The following is a 19,078-nucleotide window of genomic DNA, read 5'->3' on the forward strand; positions in this document are numbered from 1 at the left end:
AGGTAACAATCTTCAAGAATACAATCATTTAGTGCTTCTCTTTTCGCAGAAACCTACACAGATCATACCATCATCAGAGTACAGTTAAAATATGTAAGTGTCAGAGGCAAATCTAAAAGCACCTCAGCAAGATAATAAAATTTATCTACAGGTAGTGGGTAACTGATTTCTTCTTCTCCCTCTTTTTAGAGGGTTATAACAAAGAATGTACAATAATGTACAATAAGCATCACAATTATGCTTATGGACCTTCTATACCATAAAATACAGAAATTAAATATCTAAGACATGGCACAGGATCTTTTCCTTACACATAGAAAACATACATCAGATAAGTCTATAGGCTTTGTGCCAGAGAAAGAAGCAAGGAATTTAGCTATCCTATGATTTTTCACTGTCACTGATTTCCAAGCCAATAAACTATTCATGTTTTAAAAGTAAGTAGAAATTATCCTCATTTTGCTGGCATTAATCTGAAGCAATGTCATATCAGTGGCATTGGGTCAGCAAGCAGAATCTCTCCTTAGTTATGGGTGAGTAACTACACTGAAACAAATGAGTTAATATTAACTAATTGGCAACAGAAAGATGGTTTTCTTCTAAATAATTCCAGACAAAGACTGATAAAAATCAACAAGATTTAATATCATTCACAACTTCAATTACATTCTAATACTCCAAAAGTAAGTGAAAGGCATTTACATGTCAACCCCCCTAAATGTTTCCAGTTGTGACTGAAGCAGGCTTGACTCTTCACATCACCCCATTAAATCAACAGCATCTAACAGGCTGTTGTACTACAAACAGTATAAAAACAGGACAAAGTTAAAAAATGCAAACTAATCATGCAACCCAGAGTCATCTAGTCTGTAGCCTAGGGTTACATTAATTTTGAACTGCTACTGAGGTCTGTGCTTTGCCAATGTCCTGCATTTGCACTCACAACAAGGTGTGACTCAGCTCTGACTCCATGTACCAACTTTTCCTCTCCAGTATCTCTGGGGGAAAATGTGGTGCTCTCAGTTGTGCTGCTGATCCCAGACCTTGCCTTCAGCAACAGAAGGCAGACAATTTTTAGCCATGGCAAAGACCCAACTGTCTAAAGACTTCTGCTTGGACTTGGAAAAACAGCCAATTATCCAGGCATCCCAAAATATCCAACTATGCTACCACTGCTTTGATACTTCCAACTATGTAATCTGGAACAAAATCATAGACCTTTTCTTGTTAAAAAGGCAGAACAAAAACTATAACTAGATAGTAGCACTCAGCTGGGGGAGGGGGAGGATATTGTTTTTGTTATTTGATGTCTCCTGGCCATGCTGAACAATAGCAAAATTTGCACAGACAAACGAACCTTCCAGATTTCCAAAGAACTGCCTCTTACTATGACTTCTTGGAGACAGTACCCAACCTTAACAGTTCTGCTCCTCTTCAAATTCCCTTTGCTTGGTCACTTTAGATTGAGTCTCTGTGGGTCACATATAACAGAAAATGTGAGCAGTAGCTGGGAACAATTAGCAGTCCCTGTACTGAAGGGGAAATTCAGGTAAGAAAGACTGAAATAGATACAGCTTGCTCAAAACAGACATTTTCTCCTAACTTACACGGCCTGTTGGACACCAAATTATCAAATCATAACCAAGGATCACTTCTGTCTTTGCTACAAAGCAGAAGCAGCCCAGAAACACAACAAACTGGAGTGACAGCTTATCGGGACATCACTGACACAAAGATTAACCCTTTCCCAACTAAATTATACACCAGCTTTTCTTGAAATAGTTCTTACAGTCTAGAAGAAGATTTGATTTTATGTAGTTTAAGGACAGTGCACCACTCCCTTTAATACTGCTCTGATATAGTGAGAAAGAAAGCTGTAGAATAGACTGCTCAGAACTTCCTTTCCCTCTTCAGCTACCCTTTGAAAGTGCCCTTCACTCACAAACTGGTGAATCCTCATTTAATCTCCTGCTCAGTGGGATCCAGTCAAAGGGCAGCTCCTCCTCCCCTCCTGGAGAGAGCAGTGCTGCAAAGTCAGCAGTGGGAGTGAGCTGGAGGGCCACCATGGGAAGAGAATTTGTGACCTTCTGGCTCTAGGCTATGAGTTTGACCAACTGAGCCATGCCCAAATGATCTCCCAGTTAATTTTTCACAGACTTAACTGAATCAGCAAGACTCAACTACCGCAAAAACTACTTAGAGCATATTCCCAGGTATATATTTAGCTTAGCTCATGGGGATACTCAAGTGCAGGTTCGTTTCTTAACTTCAGGAATGCTGATATCCCCCAGCTACTGACAGATGATGCCTTTCCTGGGCTGCATCATGGTTCTGAGAGTCTCATTTACACAAGGATCAGAAAATACTCAGAATGAAAAATCCAGAACCAGTGCCCCTACTTAACACAGCTGTGCACATGCAACAGATGGCAAAACAGGAATATACCTGCAGTGTGTCCTGCTGTGACAGCTGTCACCCAAAGGTCCCATTGCAGCAAATCAAACTGTGGCAAATAAAGCCACACTATGTGCAGCACAGCAGCTACTTGCTGAGCACAGTACACCTCAATTATTCTGCAAAGAAGTTCCAGAACTCCCAACTCTCATTCCTGGTTTGGGTTTTTCTCTGCTTTTCTCTGGGAGGCATCTCATGCAAATTCTGAAGAATCTTTCCACACAAAAAGAATATAGAGGCATAAAGCATGGTGTTTTCAACCATCTTGATTTCTGCAAAACCCACCAGTTCCACAACAATAGTGAATTCTGAGAGGCATTAAAAACAATGCCAGGGACAATCTGGAAAGAATCCTGCTAGAAACTTTAGTTCTGGAGGATTCTCAGCCAAAAAATACAAAGGGCACTAAGTCAAGGTGAGCTGAGAAGCATGCAAGCAAGAAAACTTGCCAATAAAAGGCACTCCTTAAGAACATAATGTTTTGTCTGACTGCTTTATCAGAAAATCAATTTACAACTGCTTCTTACTACTCTGAACTGAAAATGACAGGGGTGCAAAGGCTCTAAATCAAGAAGATGAAGGTAGGCAGAATAGGGCAGCCCTCATTCACTAAAGCATTGAACATTTTCTACTTTTGCATTTTAGAGAAATCCAGACTATTATTTTCTTTTCCTGAGAGTATTTTTTATTTTGCTATTTTGATTTTCAAACAGTACAGAGTTTCTGCTACCCACAGTAGTCAGTCATCCAATGCTCTGGAACAGTCTGGTCTATTTTAACAATCTTTTCATGGCCAAATATCTTCAGAGATGCCTAAACCTGCTAATGCAGAATAACCCTGCTGTAGAGAAGAATAAATGCCTTCGATTTCAAACCAAGCAATTTGGTAACAAAACCACCACAGACCGACAGGGAAATTCTGGTAGCACTTTCCAGAAGGTTTAGTTCAAACTCTCAACATGCACAAGGTAGATTAAAAGATCCAACTTGGAAATTGATATACAAAGATAAACTTTAAATGCAATTTCAATTGACCTACTTAAATGTTATCATGTCCCTTTATTCTTGCTTTACTTCACTTCAGAATACTTTCAGTTTTGTATACAAGTTCTCTCATCAAAAGGAAAATGGAATTTACCCTTCCCTTTGCTTCTTCCTCTGCCACTGCAGCATGACCTCTTTGTCCATTTTCTCCTGTTACTCACCAGTTCCCAATTTTCCAGCATGGCTCAATTTCACCATTCAGTTTTCACACACAACTCTGCTTGAACACAGCCTTTGTTCTCCAGCACATTTTGTATTCTTACCTGTACACACAGAGGCAGCACGGTGCCCCCAGCATGCTCCAAAAAGTAATTAAACATGCACTTTTTTCCTACAGTGTCTCAACCTTTCCCAGAACAAGCAGGGAAATCCTGGGAAATTAACACACAGTGGCATACCACTCCAGACAGCTCCAAGTCCACAGAAATAGCTCTGACAGTCTCCACTTTTTCCCTCACTGTTTCAGCATGTAAAAATCCTGTCTCTTCATACCTGGGAGTCTTAATACCGATTTGTTCCACTGTCAAGATGGCTCAACATCTAAGTCTCACATTTCTTCAGCAGGTCCATATTGCTTTCCCAGGAGCTGAAAGGCTCACTCACCTCCTTGTGGGAATCCTTATGTGCTTCCAGTGTTTTCATGATAGTCAACTCCGCATAGTTCTTAAACCTCGCCGGCTGGTTCCGCAGGATCTCCCTCAGCACACGCAGTGCCAGGGCTCTTATTGAATGCTGTGTTGAGAAAAACAGGCATTAGAAAAAGATTAGAAAAAGCTGCTCCAAAAAATCATAGTTTAAAGTGAATTCTCATGGCTCACCAGAAATTCGCATGGCTCCCTGCGCCACCAGCTCCAGTGGAGTGAGTGTTACAAAATCCAGAATTGTTTGCTCGTGCACAAAAAGCCACATAAAATTACTGTTCTCACATATACAATCAGAATGACTACTTTCCTAAATTTCATATTCTTTTGGCAATGAAGTACAAATTTGTACTCCCAGGAGGACATTGGCATTACATAAATCTACAGAAGTCAGATCATATATGTTTTGCCTTTCCTTGTTTGCTCAGCTTGGCAGATATCAAACTGGACTCCATCCATGCCACAAAGCTGTTTCTCATGTACTAAAGGAGTAAAACTGACTCTTCCTGTAACTCCTACGGAAATTACTTTCAAGGACTTAAGTTACTGTAGTCAACACCAACCTATGTCTTCATCCTTCGTATCAAAAGATCATGAGCAGAAGGGATTTGTAACACCCGTGTCAATTCCATAACTTACATGAAATTTCTGCCACTCCAAATAGATTTCATTATTTTGATACCTTAAGTTTTAAGTTTTTCTATTCTGCTTGGGTGTGCTTTTCTGATGTGCTAGGGTGATGGAGACAAAACAGTCCTAGTTCAGTTAAGAACTCAAGGGCAATTTCTTCAAACTTCAGGCCCTAAGCATAAACAATGTGGAAAGAGGAGAGCGGGTTCATGCAAATGAACCAAAACCTATAAAAATGTGAGATTTTATGACCAAGTCCTCCTTTGCTTCCATCTTGGAGCCCATCCAGGCAGGGGCCACAATACTGCTAGGGTGTGTCCTTTCGTAAGCCTCTCAATAAATACCCATTTTATTCCCCTTAACTCTGTGTGTAGCCTCTGTTCCAGCTCCTCTAGGCAGCAATTTCAGCAGAAGAATACATACTTTACTTCATTCTCTGCCTTTAAAATATGTGCTTTGCTATTCATCTGCAAAATTCATACAGCAGCACAGTTCACATGTACTTAAGACAAAGTCACCAGACCTTCTGATACTTGTGTGATGGTGCTATCATTAACCACGTAGAACTAATGCAGTTCATGCCTGAACTAAGAACAATGACTGAGAAAATGTCAGCCACCTACCCTGCTTCAGAACTAACATTTCTGAGAGCATGACGTATTTTACAAGGAGTGTAAGAAATAAAATAGATTTTTGAATCAGATGAAACAAAAAAGGAACCTTGAGTGCTTTGAAGCCTCAATATTGTAACATTCAGATAGAGCATGGCTCTGATGTGAAGGTGCAGTGGGGTGTTGAGCCTTTACCAAATATCATTATGCTGCAAGCTGAACAAATATCCCCAAATAGAAAAAAGCCTAGCCCGTAAATTACCACTTTGATCAACTACCAAACATAAAGCTGTGATAATAACACGGGGTTTTTTAACTTTCCAAAACAAGATCCCCTATAAAAGCAGCTTGCTTTTGAAGACATTTTTACAAGAGACCCCATGAGATCTAATACCCTGGGTCTTTAAATCACATAGGGAAAAAAATTAATTTATTCTAGAATGCATTTATTCTCCTTGCTCGGAATGGGTTTAATATAGCTAAGAGTTTGTAACTTCATCCTAACTCAGAAGAGAATAACTGAAGTCTTGACAGTTTTTTACTAGACTAGAACATTTTTTTCTGATTCTAGTTCAATTTCCTAGCTATTTATTAGTAACATTCTGGAAGGAGGGAGAAAAACTGGGACATTTTGGAGTAACTTAAAGTTTGTCACTGAACAGAGTGAAAACTAGATTTGTCGATCTTCAAAAGAAAAAAATGAGCAGTGCAGTATCACTGACGAGTGGCAGGTTTCATTTAAACTGGTGTGTAGGAATTATTACCCAAGATGAAGCAATGTACAGGAGAGTTAAGACAAAATCTACATCTCACATCTTTGTCTCCAAGCGTTTCCAGCAGCAAGAGCAGAATGGTTTTGAAATGCTCCTCCCAAACTCCAAGATTATCTTCCCTTGTGATCTTTAGCAATTCCAGGAGAGCTCCTTTCCGCTCCTCCACCCGCTCGTTGTGGTTGGAGAGCTCTTTCAGAAGATCAGCCACCAAATCCGAATGGTCAATGGGTACTTCTAGGACAAATGGCATCAAATCATTTGGAGAAATGGGGAAAAGATCAAAGGTGCAAAGATTGCTCAAACTCTACAGAATAAGGTTCATGTAACAAGGGGCCCCCCAAAAATGCATCAACTTCCAGGTGACCTCAGTCAAGCAGGGAACAGAATTTGACTAGCCCATAATTCAACTTGAATTCATAGCACAGCTCGTGCATCTGCACATGGCTTCTAACGAACCAGGAAGTGATGACAACTGGATTTCTTCCAGTTCCAACAATTACTTCTACAAGATGAGAACTGCCGTGGTTTTTCCCAGACATACACACCCAAAACCAGTGGTCACATGTATGACCTTTAGATTAAAGTACAGTGACTCATCAGTGTACTGCAAAAGAATAAAGCTGATGTGTAGCTGCACTTAAATGAAGTCAAACACTCAGTAACAACAAGCTGTTGAGTGAGGCGTTTCAGCCATGAAGAGGGGAAGGTCTCAAAGCACATCCATAGATGCATGTGAATGCTTAAGGGAGTAGTTTGCAGGAAACCCCAGGCAAGCAAGAATCAAAACCACAGTATAATTATTTTTTCTCAACAGGCACAGATGATGTTCTGCTGGGACATGAGAACAAAGGGTATTTCATACCAAGCCTCGACTCAGATGCAATGTAATACACAACACATGCACAGGCAGGCACGTATCTGAGGACACTACCCGTACACAAACACACCAGGAGGCAGCGAGCTGCCTGCACTGTTAGAGGTGAGCTGATACAAACCATCCCGAAGCTGATCCATGTCATCATCGAACACTGCCTCCTTCAGGGCAGTCTTGTCGTAAGTGTTGATGGTGTCAGTGTAAGGATAGGGGTTGTACTCCCGAGCACGGGGCCCTGAGAAGGCGCGGGGAGGCTGCGTGTTCAGGAGGGAGGTTTTGTTATCCAGAGCCATCCTTCCGCCTTCCACAATGTCACTGCTTCCACGGACATCACCACTAGGGAGAGCAAGGCCACCATCTCGAGACACCTGGGGGAATTGGACAGAGGAAAAAATGGTATGTTCAAAATTCTATGGGAATTGTAGCATTTCTGGAGTTCACCCGCCAATAGGAAAAGGCAAAGAATTATTTACATGTATTATTTATACATAATACTTAAGTATCATTCACACAATTACACCTGCCCAAAAATATCTCATGATCACAGTTTCTGTAACCACTCTTGCAGCATAAGATACTGTATGAGCTGTGCACTTGGAGTGATTACAGGTCCTAAGCCTGTGAGGGAAACCATCCATATGCATTTTAAGAATGGACATTTCCCATTACAGACCTGACTACACACAATCCATGCAAAAGCCATCACTGAGCCATGCTGAGCCTGAGGAACACTAGCACTGTTTCCATCCTTCATGGAAACTTGCACAGAAGCCCAGTGAGCACATCCAACAGGAGGCAGAGTTCAAAGGGGGCCAAGGGAAACAGTCAGTGAAACCCCATGATTAAGGTATAAGAAATTAGCAACTAAAAAGCAGAAGACGCCTGTAAGAATAGAGCAGAACTAACTGGATTTTGTAGACTAACAATCTGCAGATAGGCTTGATTACAATATTTTAAAATTTCACCTATCTGAGGACATTAATCAGTGGAATACTTACAATGTCACAGTCTTTCTTTCCATCACGTTTGATTGGCTCATTCAGGTCCTCTTGACTACGGAAACTAAATTTCTCAATTGCTTCTGTGACTCCACGAAGAGAGCTGTAGATTTCATCAGAGTTTAGGTTCTCCGTGTCATAATCCAGCATACTAAAGACCAAACGTATATGAAATGTTACAAATGAAATTGGAATCCGCTTCTGACTGTTAACAAAAACAAGCTGGAGACAGATGGTTTGGAGTACCCTTTCTAACAGTGACGTCTAACACAACATGGATGGAATCAAAGCAGAGTTCAGGTCTGAGTTTCCCCTCAAATGGGAACGCAAGGAGAACACATTGCTGTAAGTGAAGGGAAAACAGGTCCACTGTTTCTTACATTCAGTAAGCCTGCTATCTTCTGCAAACCAAAAAACCCTATCCCCAGTGTGGCAGTGGTGTAATTTAAACAGGAAAATAATATCAATCACTATGAGAACTCAAAGGGTTGTGACAGCTGGTGGAAATGAAATCAGTGAAATTTACGTTTAATAATATATGAAACTATGACAGATTTAAATGGAAAGGAAAATGCAACTTGACATAAACCTTAGTCTAACATGGTCCATTTTAATTTATAAAGTAGTAAAACCTAACTCACTTGCACAGTGCCTTGATAAAAAAGTATTTCAGTATTTGGCCTAAGTTTGGGAATTCTCTCACTGAAATGACACTTTCTTGCAGTCTATCTATTCCTCAGAAATTTCTCAGCAATATAAATCCTCAAAAGTTTTGGGATTCCTTGAAGAGTTATCCAAAGTTAAGTTCCATGACAAAATGCCCTGCATGAAAGGGGAGATGATATTAAAAGATCTGGCTAAAGAGAAGTTCCTACAAACTTCAAGAAAATAAACAAACATTATTGGCAGGGCTCTGCTCTATCTAGGAGAAGCTGAGTTTGCATGACAATCACTAAATCAAAAGATCCAACAAGAGAGAAGAACAATTTCTGGCGGAGTCTCAGATCTCAGTAGAGCCAGAAGCAAATAGACTGAATCAGACATTTACATCAAGTTGTTTGTCAATAAATGGCAAGAAGTGGCTCCCTACAGTGGTGAATTACTATTTCATAACATTTTGGGAAGAATGACAGGATGGGCTTGGAGGCAGATGGCTGAACGAGTTGTGTTCCTTTTCCACAAAAGAAAGATTCCCTATGAGGTGGGTGGGGGAAAAACCCAAACAAACAAACAAGAAAATCCCTTCTGAATTCTGGGTACACAGCTGTTATTTTCAATGGAACCAAGAGTAGGATATTAAATATCTATTAAATATCTAGAACCACAGCTTTTTTTTCTGGAAGAAACTTGGGAACTTCAGACAGAGGATAAGATTGGCTGCCCAATTCCTTTGGGATTGACACACTGAAAATAGCCATAATCCCTGGCTCCCAAGCAACGTGTTCGCACTACACTCACACAAGCATCAGCACCATGTATTTTGGCAAAGAAACCAAAGAACAACTCCCCAAACAGAGTCTGGCAGGCCAGGGAGAATGAGAAATCACTTAACAGACCAAGATCAGGAAACAAAAGCTGTTCATGAACCTACAGAAGTTGAAGTATTTATACTTTTTGGACAGCTGAACAACAGTAATGCTCTATGAAAGCTTTCCAGACAGAAGGCAAGGCAGTTCTTAGATTCTTTAGAAGTACCAGTCAGAAACAGGAAAATCTTTGTTTCATAAGATCTCAAATATATACGTTTTGAGCTCAAGCACATTTAATTCATAGATCTTAAAAGGTTTTTCATACAACTCTGAAGTGGGCAATGAAACCACCATTTGAAAAGGTATGCATGTGTACTCACACCAAGAGATGACATGACTTACCAAAGGTCACACAATTAAATCCGTGTCAGAAAGACCAAGAAATAATCACAAATATAATACTGACAATAAATCTGCTGAAATCATCGCTTCTTTCCTCAGGGATGACATTTGTCCTACACTGTTACCAAAGAACAATCAGAATACAGACTCTTCAGTGCTAAAGGAATAAGGCAATTTCTCAGAGCCACCAATCTGATGCATTTGTCAAAGCACGAACCCACATTTTAATAAAAATCTAAAGAATCCAGTGACTTCGTATGTCAGGAGTAAGCCTGTGTAGGAGGTCACATTATGGCTGTGCTCTACATGAATGGAAGTTCTACAATGTGAACACACATCTCTACTGACAGTATGTGCACTAGAATACTTCACAGACAACACAATGGGGGAATAAAAGTAAAATGGAACTACACTCACCTTTCAGAAAAAAAAAGGCACAAAAGGGAAAAAAAATGACTCATGCAGAAAACTAGAGGAAAGGCACAGGATGAATAAGAAGTGAGTAGAGATGAGCAGTGTTTAGGGATGTCACAACATTATTTTCCATCTGCTGCACAAAACCAATGCAGCTGTCTATAAGTTTATCAAGATACAATTTGGCAGGTTTCCAGTCTGGCATGAAATACATTTTTCTTCTATAAATTGTTATTCAGTTTCCAATCCCAACTATGTGTAAGTAATCCACAGTTTAGTGTCTTCAAGCAGTACACAGTAACTCACATCCTTGCACTTTCAGGCTCTGGTCTGGAACCTATGTTACATTATTCGAAACCTAACTTATCTGGTGTCAGATAAAAGAAGACAGAAAAAACACTCTCAACTAGTTTTATTCCAAAAATCAGCATGGATCTCCTCCACAGGTACCTCCCACAGTGTCCTAGTCCAGAGTCAGAACATACATTGAAAGTTTTCAATTCTGCAGAGGTACCAACTGCTGCATTCTACTTTCCCTCTCAGATTTCACAGGTTCTCAAATTTTGAGTTCTCAAAGAAAAACTTCTTTGCTTTTCTTTCAATAGTTTTTCATTAAGACCTTTTGGTTTAAGGAAAGACTATATATAGTCCTTCCTCAGATAATAGGTATATGTAAGTCAGGAGAAACCACATTTACAGATGGTGTGTTATCAGGATCTGATTTGTATTCAGGTTGGGGTTTTTTTCTTAAAATCAGCATACAGCTTTAGTCCAGTATATTGATCCAAGAGCTGTATGCAAACTGGAACAAAATGTGAGGGCGCAGGAGGAGAAATAGATGTCAAAATTGCCACTGATAAACTCAAAATCTTGTGGTAAGAACAATTTTAATTTCACTACTACAAATTTCCAAGATGTTCCACAATCACATTATAGAAGCAAAGTTCTATGTGTAGTCACTCCTGAGCTCTATGTGTCCATCTGGAGGTACTTGAGTGCCATATGCACAGTGCAGCCAAAGATCCTGCCCTTGTATGTGGCATGGTAACACAACCAGTGCCTGCCAAAAGTGCTCAGCAACTGTGTTCTGCATTGGAAACTGACTGTGAAGCATCTTCCCTGCCATCTTCTTGAATGGTTGCAAGAGTCTGGAAAAATCCACATTTTTTTATCACCACTTGCATGCCACATCTTCCCTAAGCAGTGAGGAAGTGGCTGCCCATCACTCCTGCTCTCTGAAAGCTTTCTTCATCTCTTTTCCTTCTCCAGCCAAAGCCTCTGCAAGTCCCACATTTGAACAAACCCCCTGGTGTGAAAGGCAAATAATACTGTGACACCTCAGACAAGTTGGTTTAACAGGTAGCTTGTTACCTGGGAGAGTAAGAGCGTCTGAAAGTCTTGTGGGAAGGAGCAGTGGGGATGGAGTTAGGCTGAGAAAGGGGAGGGGGGTGCTTCGACAGCCCATCTGCACTCCAACCCCAGAGCCGACTGCCGTGACCAGAGGAGAAACAAAAGAGAGAAAAAACAGAGAAAGGAGAGGGAGAAAAAAAAAAAAAGAAACTATAATCTGAGTGGCTTAGTGCTGTCATGCTGCCTTGGAGAGAGAAAAAAATTAATAGAAACAAAATTAAACAAGAATACTCCATTGCGCCTCACAAGTCTTTGTTTTGGCCTTTATTATTCATTTCCATTTTTATTCCTAACATATTATGATTCACAAAAAATCCAGTCCCTGCTTGTACTAACCAGTAGCTTTTACAAATGGATATAGCCTCTATAATCAGCTCCATTTATAATGTTCTAGGCAAACAATCCCTGGCCACACACGTATTCTATTTCTAAGCAACAGGATTCCCCTGGAAGAAAGGAAAATCGGAATTTTTTTTTTTTTTTGTTAGACACCTGAAGGTACCTTGTAAAGTTTATCTCCTGGTGTCTTTATAAAAGGCTGCAATCAGGCCCTATACAATTAGGAAATTTCTGCAGGCCTTAAGATCTGATTCTGTTTCACCAGATTCAAACTGAACCCAAATATGCAACAAGTGAAAGTCAGTCTAGAGTGTAAATGTATCATGTCAACTTGGTCCAGGTCTCAGCAGACAAAGTTGGAAAGACTGGGTGAAACCAGCCTCTGACTTGATTCAGATCACTACTTAAACTTTCACAGGCCCCTTTAAGTTATTGTATTGTATGACCCTGTGCCTTTGGGTCAAGACATCCATTCCTGTGTCAATTTGTCTAATCTCTGCTTTTGTCCTTATCCAATTATGGTGCATGGATTTTCAGAATCACCTCTTAAATGAGAATAGATCCTTGAGCTGGTGGAGTATTCACAACACCACTTTGTTTCTATTACATTTCAGCACATTGTCTTGGATAGCTGTATTTGTATATATGCAAGTGAAAGATACTTTGAGATCAGAAGCGACAAATCAAGAATTGCTCCAGTGCAAACAGCAGCAAAGCCAGTTAAAAAATTCCTCTGAAGAGCAGTGTCAAGAATTTAATTTATTAACCAGCAATCAAATCCCACAGCTATTACATGCCAGTATTATCAAGGAAACACTCCAGACTCCCAGACTGCTGATCAGAAGTCTCTAAGCTCAGGTCTCACCTACCTGAATATGGGCCATCAAACAATGCAGGCTTGTCCTTATTGCATAAAGTGGGTGGCTTATTTTAATTCTGTTTCCATGCCTTTGCTTGCTCAACTTAATACTGAATGTGTCAGATTTTGTTTTAATGGTATTTTTTATTATCAGTGAAATAGCAAGCATGTAAACTTATATGGCCAGATAAAATTGTAGCCTTTTATTCTGATGCATTCCTCTAAAGATCTTTGAAGGACTAAATTATTTTTTAAATGTTGGGTGATTTTTGTTTGTTTTTAATAATCAAAACTAAGCACAGGCTTCTGGGCTAGTAATAATGGCAGAAAGTAATTCCAAATGTATTCATTTGACATACATTCAATTACTCCTATAAAATTCTAGGTGAAAACTCCCAACCTGAATGTAACATTTAAGTTTGCTGAAGTCGATTTACCATTCAGAACAGTATTCTAACACCAAACGACTTCACAACTTAGCATTTTCCTTTTTGACTACAACATAATTTATTCAATCTCAGAAGGTTTTCTCTGTCCAACACAAACCCAAGCCTTTTCTCTGTGATTTGCCTAGGAAACATTCTTCTCTTTCAGTCTGAAGTCTGGGTTGGTTTTTTTTCCTATTATTTTCACTCTTCCCAAGTACCCTTCCCTGTTTTATTTTTCAGAAAGCATATCTTTCTTCCATAACTCCTCTCATCAAAAATTAAAACTGTTAAGGAAAAAAAAAAAACAGATACAAATGCAGAATTAACTCACAGATGTAGTGGATATGTTATAGTGACCATGAAGCAGAACTGGAGGGAGTCAATGAAGGCAGAAGAAAGGACCCTGGAAGCATGCTACACTCCTGAAGACTTTAGGGAATACTTTAGCAGATGTTATCATCTGGATATGCAAATCAGCTGTTTGCAGAGTCCACTTAAACCGAAACATTAAAATCTATCCAGAGAGCCCAAATACAGGTACACATCAATACAAGCACACACAACTCCCAAAAAATCAATCATCTGGAGTACATACATAACACAGTAAATCTGTATCAATGAAACCTTGCTGACTAATGTTGAGGATATTGCCCACAAACCATTAGTAATATGGGAGAGCAGCTATGCTTAGCAGCATTTTCATATTCCTACAGGACACAAACATCCTTTCTACACATATCCCAGCTCCAAAGACAGTATGCCTCTGGAATTTGATCTGTGAACCAAGAAAAAAAATAAAAGGAAAGCATAATCTTCAAAACCAAAGATAGCATTAAGAACTGGACATAATCCTTGCACTGACTAACTCAGGCTGCCAGTATAAGACATGGGCAAGGACAAGGTAAGCAGAGCCTGCACACAGAGCACCCCATGAGGCAATGGGAATACACAACCTGACTACAAACCTTTGGCAGTAGGCCCCATGAAAATGTAAAGCCAAGCCTAATTTTGGAGGAGAGATACACAGAGAAACTGGGAATCTTTATCCTTTTATACTGCTTTTAGAATGACCTGGGCATGCTTATGTTTCGAGTTTGTAGAGAGAAAAGTGACATTTCACAGCAATGCTGAATAGCAGACAACAAGCACTTGAAATGGAAACATGACACTGAAACATGTATACCAAAGAATGCAATACTGCAGCATACCCTACTTACCACAGTCTGTCAGCACATCTTTCAAAGCCTCTTCTCTAAAAGGACAACCAGAGCTAAATTCTCCCTTTAAGTCAGGACCATGCCCAAACTGTGCTACACAAGACATTTTCAAGAAGGATGCAGACCAGCAGAGCATCAGAAGCTACTGTCCCTGATTTCAGTACTACAGTACTTCCTACTTTCCTACAAATGGCAGAAATCTGCAGATACTGTTACAGCTCGGAAGGCACTCACCACAAAAAGGTACAGCTTGTCCCTTCCAAATATTTTAAAGGGCTTTCATACCAGCTTCCACCTTTACTTATCACTGAAGACTAACTTTTAAATATCACTCTTTGAATACCTAAATCCAGCAAGGAAGCAGGACACACTTCTTGAAAAGACACCTAAATTTTTGATTAAACATCTCCAAGAACACTATGGAAAATGGAAGAAACTGTTGTTTTCTAAAGGAAATTCCTGGCCAACTGCATCCATGGCAGAACGTTCTGGAATTTTCAAACTCAAACTAGTCCTTGAGAACAAATTACATATGGAAAGAAACCCTTCAGTTTCTAAACCCAAAATGCTAGAAAGCAACAGCAAAGTATACTGGATGCTTTAATCAATACTTTGATATTTGCCTCCTGACATCAAAAGGTGAGAAGAAACCAAAGACAAATAGAAAACCGTGAGTGAAGTGGCAGTAAACAATCATGTCCCAATGGCAAAACCCAAAAAGCATGGTAAAATGTTGTGGAATTATAAAATAAGTGCCACATGCAAACAAGGCCAACAAAACCACAACGTAACCACAGGGAGACACAGTTAATAATTTCCCATGACAGAAATCAGCAGGGCAACAATGCTCAAGCTAGTCAAAAGAAGCAACACAGTTGGAACTGTTCCCCTGAAACTCTACCACTTAATTTCTTAATGAAACCTTTGTGGAAAAAACTCGTAATAGGCAACTCGGCTTTGGCTTGCAAACTCTTGGTTTAGTTTTGAATTACAGCAGATTTAGAAGTCACAAAGATGTATTTAGATGCCCAAAATCTTCTCAGGAAACCCCAATTATTCCTATGTTGCTGGAATTAGTATAATTATTCATTCATTCAATAAATGCTATAGGCCTGTACTTTTCCTGACACACAGGAACTCATGTGTCTAAGCATTCTTTCAAGAGACAGTTTTCCAAGTAACAAGGGTAGATCAAAAGATTTCAGAGTAAACTACTACAGATTTCAATGTAAATTACTATACTGCACTATGAACTGCAGTCCTCACCCAACATGGCTCCTTATGTTTCTCACAACCTGTCATAAGGAGCACAGGTAGACAAGGACAGCAGAATTTAAGCTTTTCCAGCATGAACCAGAGTTTGTGCAGGTAACAGCTTGCTACTTTCCTCCAATATTTCTATAGTTCCAGAACATACCGTTTACAATGTCATCTCCCCTGCTCTAAGTTTTAATGCTGCAAAACATTCACATTCCCAGGAGCCACGAGTCCGTGGTGGCTGAATACAAGATTTTGGAGTGGACCAACATATTCCAGGGTAGCACCTGCAGCTTCAACAAAACACCTGGTTGTAACAGACCTGCTGTGCAAAAGACTAGGCCACTGCTCTGCTGGTGAGGAGCCAGGTGAGCCATCTGGGAGGTATTCAGCACTGAAACACCACCTCTGCTTGTCCTGCATCCTCACAAAGAATAAGAGGCAAACAGCAGACACAGCACTTGTCTCAGCAGCACAATAGTCTGTACTACAGTCAGAATAATGACAAGTCCACACCTAAAAAATAGGCACAATCTGAAACTCCTGTTCTGAGAGTCATCATAGACTTTGTGACATATGCAATCTCAACGAGACCTTATTTCTAATGCTGCCAATTAATATTACCTTTATTACCCACAAATGTAATTCTGAAGAAGGCCACAAAAGAAAACTAATAAAATAAGAAAGGACATTAAGGTTACACAGACATCATGAGGACTGAAACACTGAAGTCAGTCACCAGCCACATATTATCATGTTCAAACACTGCTTCTTTGCAGAAATCTACTGTAAACTTATTGTCTTGTTTTTGCTTTCAAAGTGAGTCACATTCTGCAAACGCACACTTGGTGTTGAAATCCTTTAGTATTTTGCAAGGGGTTTAATTAGCCTGCCACATTACCTTGGAGACAGTCCACCATGGGAACAGTTGGTAGGTGAAGTTAAGGGGCTGGTTCTGCTGCTGGAGTGCCGGGAAGGAGTCCGACCAAGGGTATTGCTGGGGGAGCCCTGACACAGAAGCAGGAAGACAGGGATTAGCAACGTGTTGCAATGCACAGGCAGAAGTACAACAACAGGTCCAAACAGTGCCTCTCTTTGCTCTAGACAAGCTTAGTGCAATTTTGATTACGCCTCTTGACCTAAAAATCTGCAGGCATGGTTCATGTAGTCATTAATATGCTCCTGAAGATATTACTGAGGATAAAGAAAGTGTATGTGCACTTCTCTACAACCCACAGTATCTGCAATTTAAATACACAACATGTATGGCCTGCAAATATTGCCAGAGAAATTTTTCATCAATTCAGCTTCTCAAACAAGATTTGCAAGGCTCCAAAACATGCTCACCATTACCCTGGCAATTTAGCATTCTAATTACACAGCTATTTTCCACATTGTCTAAAGCATTCTGATTATGCTTGTTAGGAGCATAAGTAAGCAGTCTAACTTACCATTTTTCCACTGGCCTGCACAACGTTCTATACCACAGCAAAATGAGTAGAAATTGCCCCCAATTCTGACACTTTTCATATAGAGTAGAAAGTATTAGAGAATCTAGACCATTTGCCTGGAAGCCTAACGCTGCAGTTCTAGCTTACACTAAATTCTACTTAGCCTTGTGGAAATGCAAAGATAAGAGGGTTCAAATTCCAGCAAGTTCACAAGATTTCCACATTAAAAAGACAAAAAATTCCTTAATCCTTCCTGCTCTGGGAAGGGAAAGAAATTTCCTATTTAAATCTATTAACATGTTCCTTCAGTGAAATAAAAATATGTAAGAACTTTATATAAGAACAAAACATGAGGTAATAAGCATAGACTGAGATGATTTTATAGGTCACATTAAAGATCCTGCAAGCTTCTTAACACACAGTGTAACTGTTATTAAACTGATCTCCATAATAGTCTTAAGTCCAGAAAATCTGTGGTATCAGAATCTGTTTTAGCCAAAAAGTCATTACTGGCAGGACTTTCAAAAGCACCACCAACTGGAAAGCTCAAACCCCCCAATTTCAATGCACTTCTCAGTCACTTTTTAATCTCTTCTGGTTAGGACTATATTAAATTTTTAAATAACGGAGTTTTTTATTTTAATGGTCCCTATTAAAAGCAACATCAAACAAAAGCCTCTGTTGCCATATTGCTTCAGGACAACAGTTACAGATAATTCAAACTGAACATCTGCAACAGCTTATCAATGAGCTGCTGTCTTTGGGGCTCTGCTGTTTGCAAGGACAAGGGCCTCTCACCACACTGGTGTTACTGGAGTTCTTGAGGTGGTTGTGCAGGAGCTTGGTAGCACCATCCTGGAATGTTTTTGGCAAGGCACCAAGTAACATGGTAAACTCAGGAGTGTTCAGTTCAAAGAGAGAAATCAGGACTATTTGTGCTGCCTGAAAAGAAGAAAAAAGAGATAATCAGTTTTTGTTCTTTGAAAAGAGCATGCATTCTCTTGGTAGTGATCCTTACAATAAATGATGTGTGTTTCATTCAAAAAGAAGACTCCCCTACCAGACAAATTTTTGAAATGTTGTGATATAACGAATTACTAACAGCAATAGTTAGTTGTAGTTCTTAAAGCTTAAATATATTTCTGTATTTATATCACTATTTTCCCAGATGTGAAGTGGACAGCTATTCACAGCTAGTGATCTCACCATTGTCCTGTCCAGCACATATTTCAATTCAACAAGTTACTGCAAAGATTTACTGAAAATAAATAAAACTAGAAGTCCAAACAAGTATGAAGACTCTAGGACAGCAATTTGTCATTCCCATGCTTTTTATTTTATGTGTTAATGGGATGAGTTCTCTTCCCACCCAACCTCTTCCCTTCCTAGGGATCCCAAGTTTGTTTCATCAAACAGATAATCCAACTCTCCTTGTAAGTCTTGACCACTCAGACAGTTTCAGCAATAGAAAACTCCATCTGAAGTGAAAGATTTATGAGGATGGTGACAACCACCATTCTTTCAACCATGGACAGGCTAAACCCCACCAGATTTCCTAAATTTAGTAAGTGAAACCGAGGTACCACTGAAACAATTGATTCCATTAATTTTACTGGTCAAGGTTTGCTTTATGTGCCTCAGAGAACTCCTGTCAGAACAGGATCTCCCCATATCCATTAGCAAACATACAGCTCTGCAGATCCGGAACTAAGACAATGGAATCGAATGGGAATGGAACCAGAATAAACCACAGTGTGTGGACCTGAAAATGTAATTAACATCACATGTTCCTAACCAGACTTCCCCA

The 19,078-nt window shown here is 39.7% G+C and overlaps 1 protein-coding gene across 1 annotated transcript in view; it reads right to left on the reverse strand.

Moving 5' to 3' along the window:
• CLASP1 (cytoplasmic linker associated protein 1) overlaps window positions 1–19,078 on the reverse strand; it is a 169,543-nt gene that overhangs the window by 14,297 nt on the left and 136,168 nt on the right. The window contains exons 33-39 of the mRNA XM_088168262.1: window positions 18,070–18,213; window positions 16,722–16,828; window positions 11,682–11,798; window positions 8,026–8,176; window positions 7,149–7,395; window positions 6,194–6,387; window positions 4,102–4,230 (exon numbers count right to left, since the gene is read on the reverse strand). Of these exons, the coding sequence (XP_088024388.1) occupies window positions 4,102–4,230; window positions 6,194–6,387; window positions 7,149–7,395; window positions 8,026–8,176; window positions 11,682–11,798; window positions 16,722–16,828; window positions 18,070–18,213 (1,089 nt within the window). The remainder of the gene's footprint in view (window positions 1–4,101; window positions 4,231–6,193; window positions 6,388–7,148; window positions 7,396–8,025; window positions 8,177–11,681; window positions 11,799–16,721; window positions 16,829–18,069; window positions 18,214–19,078) is intronic.

Source organism: Sturnus vulgaris, chromosome 7, assembly GCF_052056855.1.
Source record: "Sturnus vulgaris isolate bStuVul1 chromosome 7, bStuVul1.hap1, whole genome shotgun sequence".
Taxonomy (NCBI): domain Eukaryota; kingdom Metazoa; phylum Chordata; class Aves; order Passeriformes; family Sturnidae; genus Sturnus; species Sturnus vulgaris.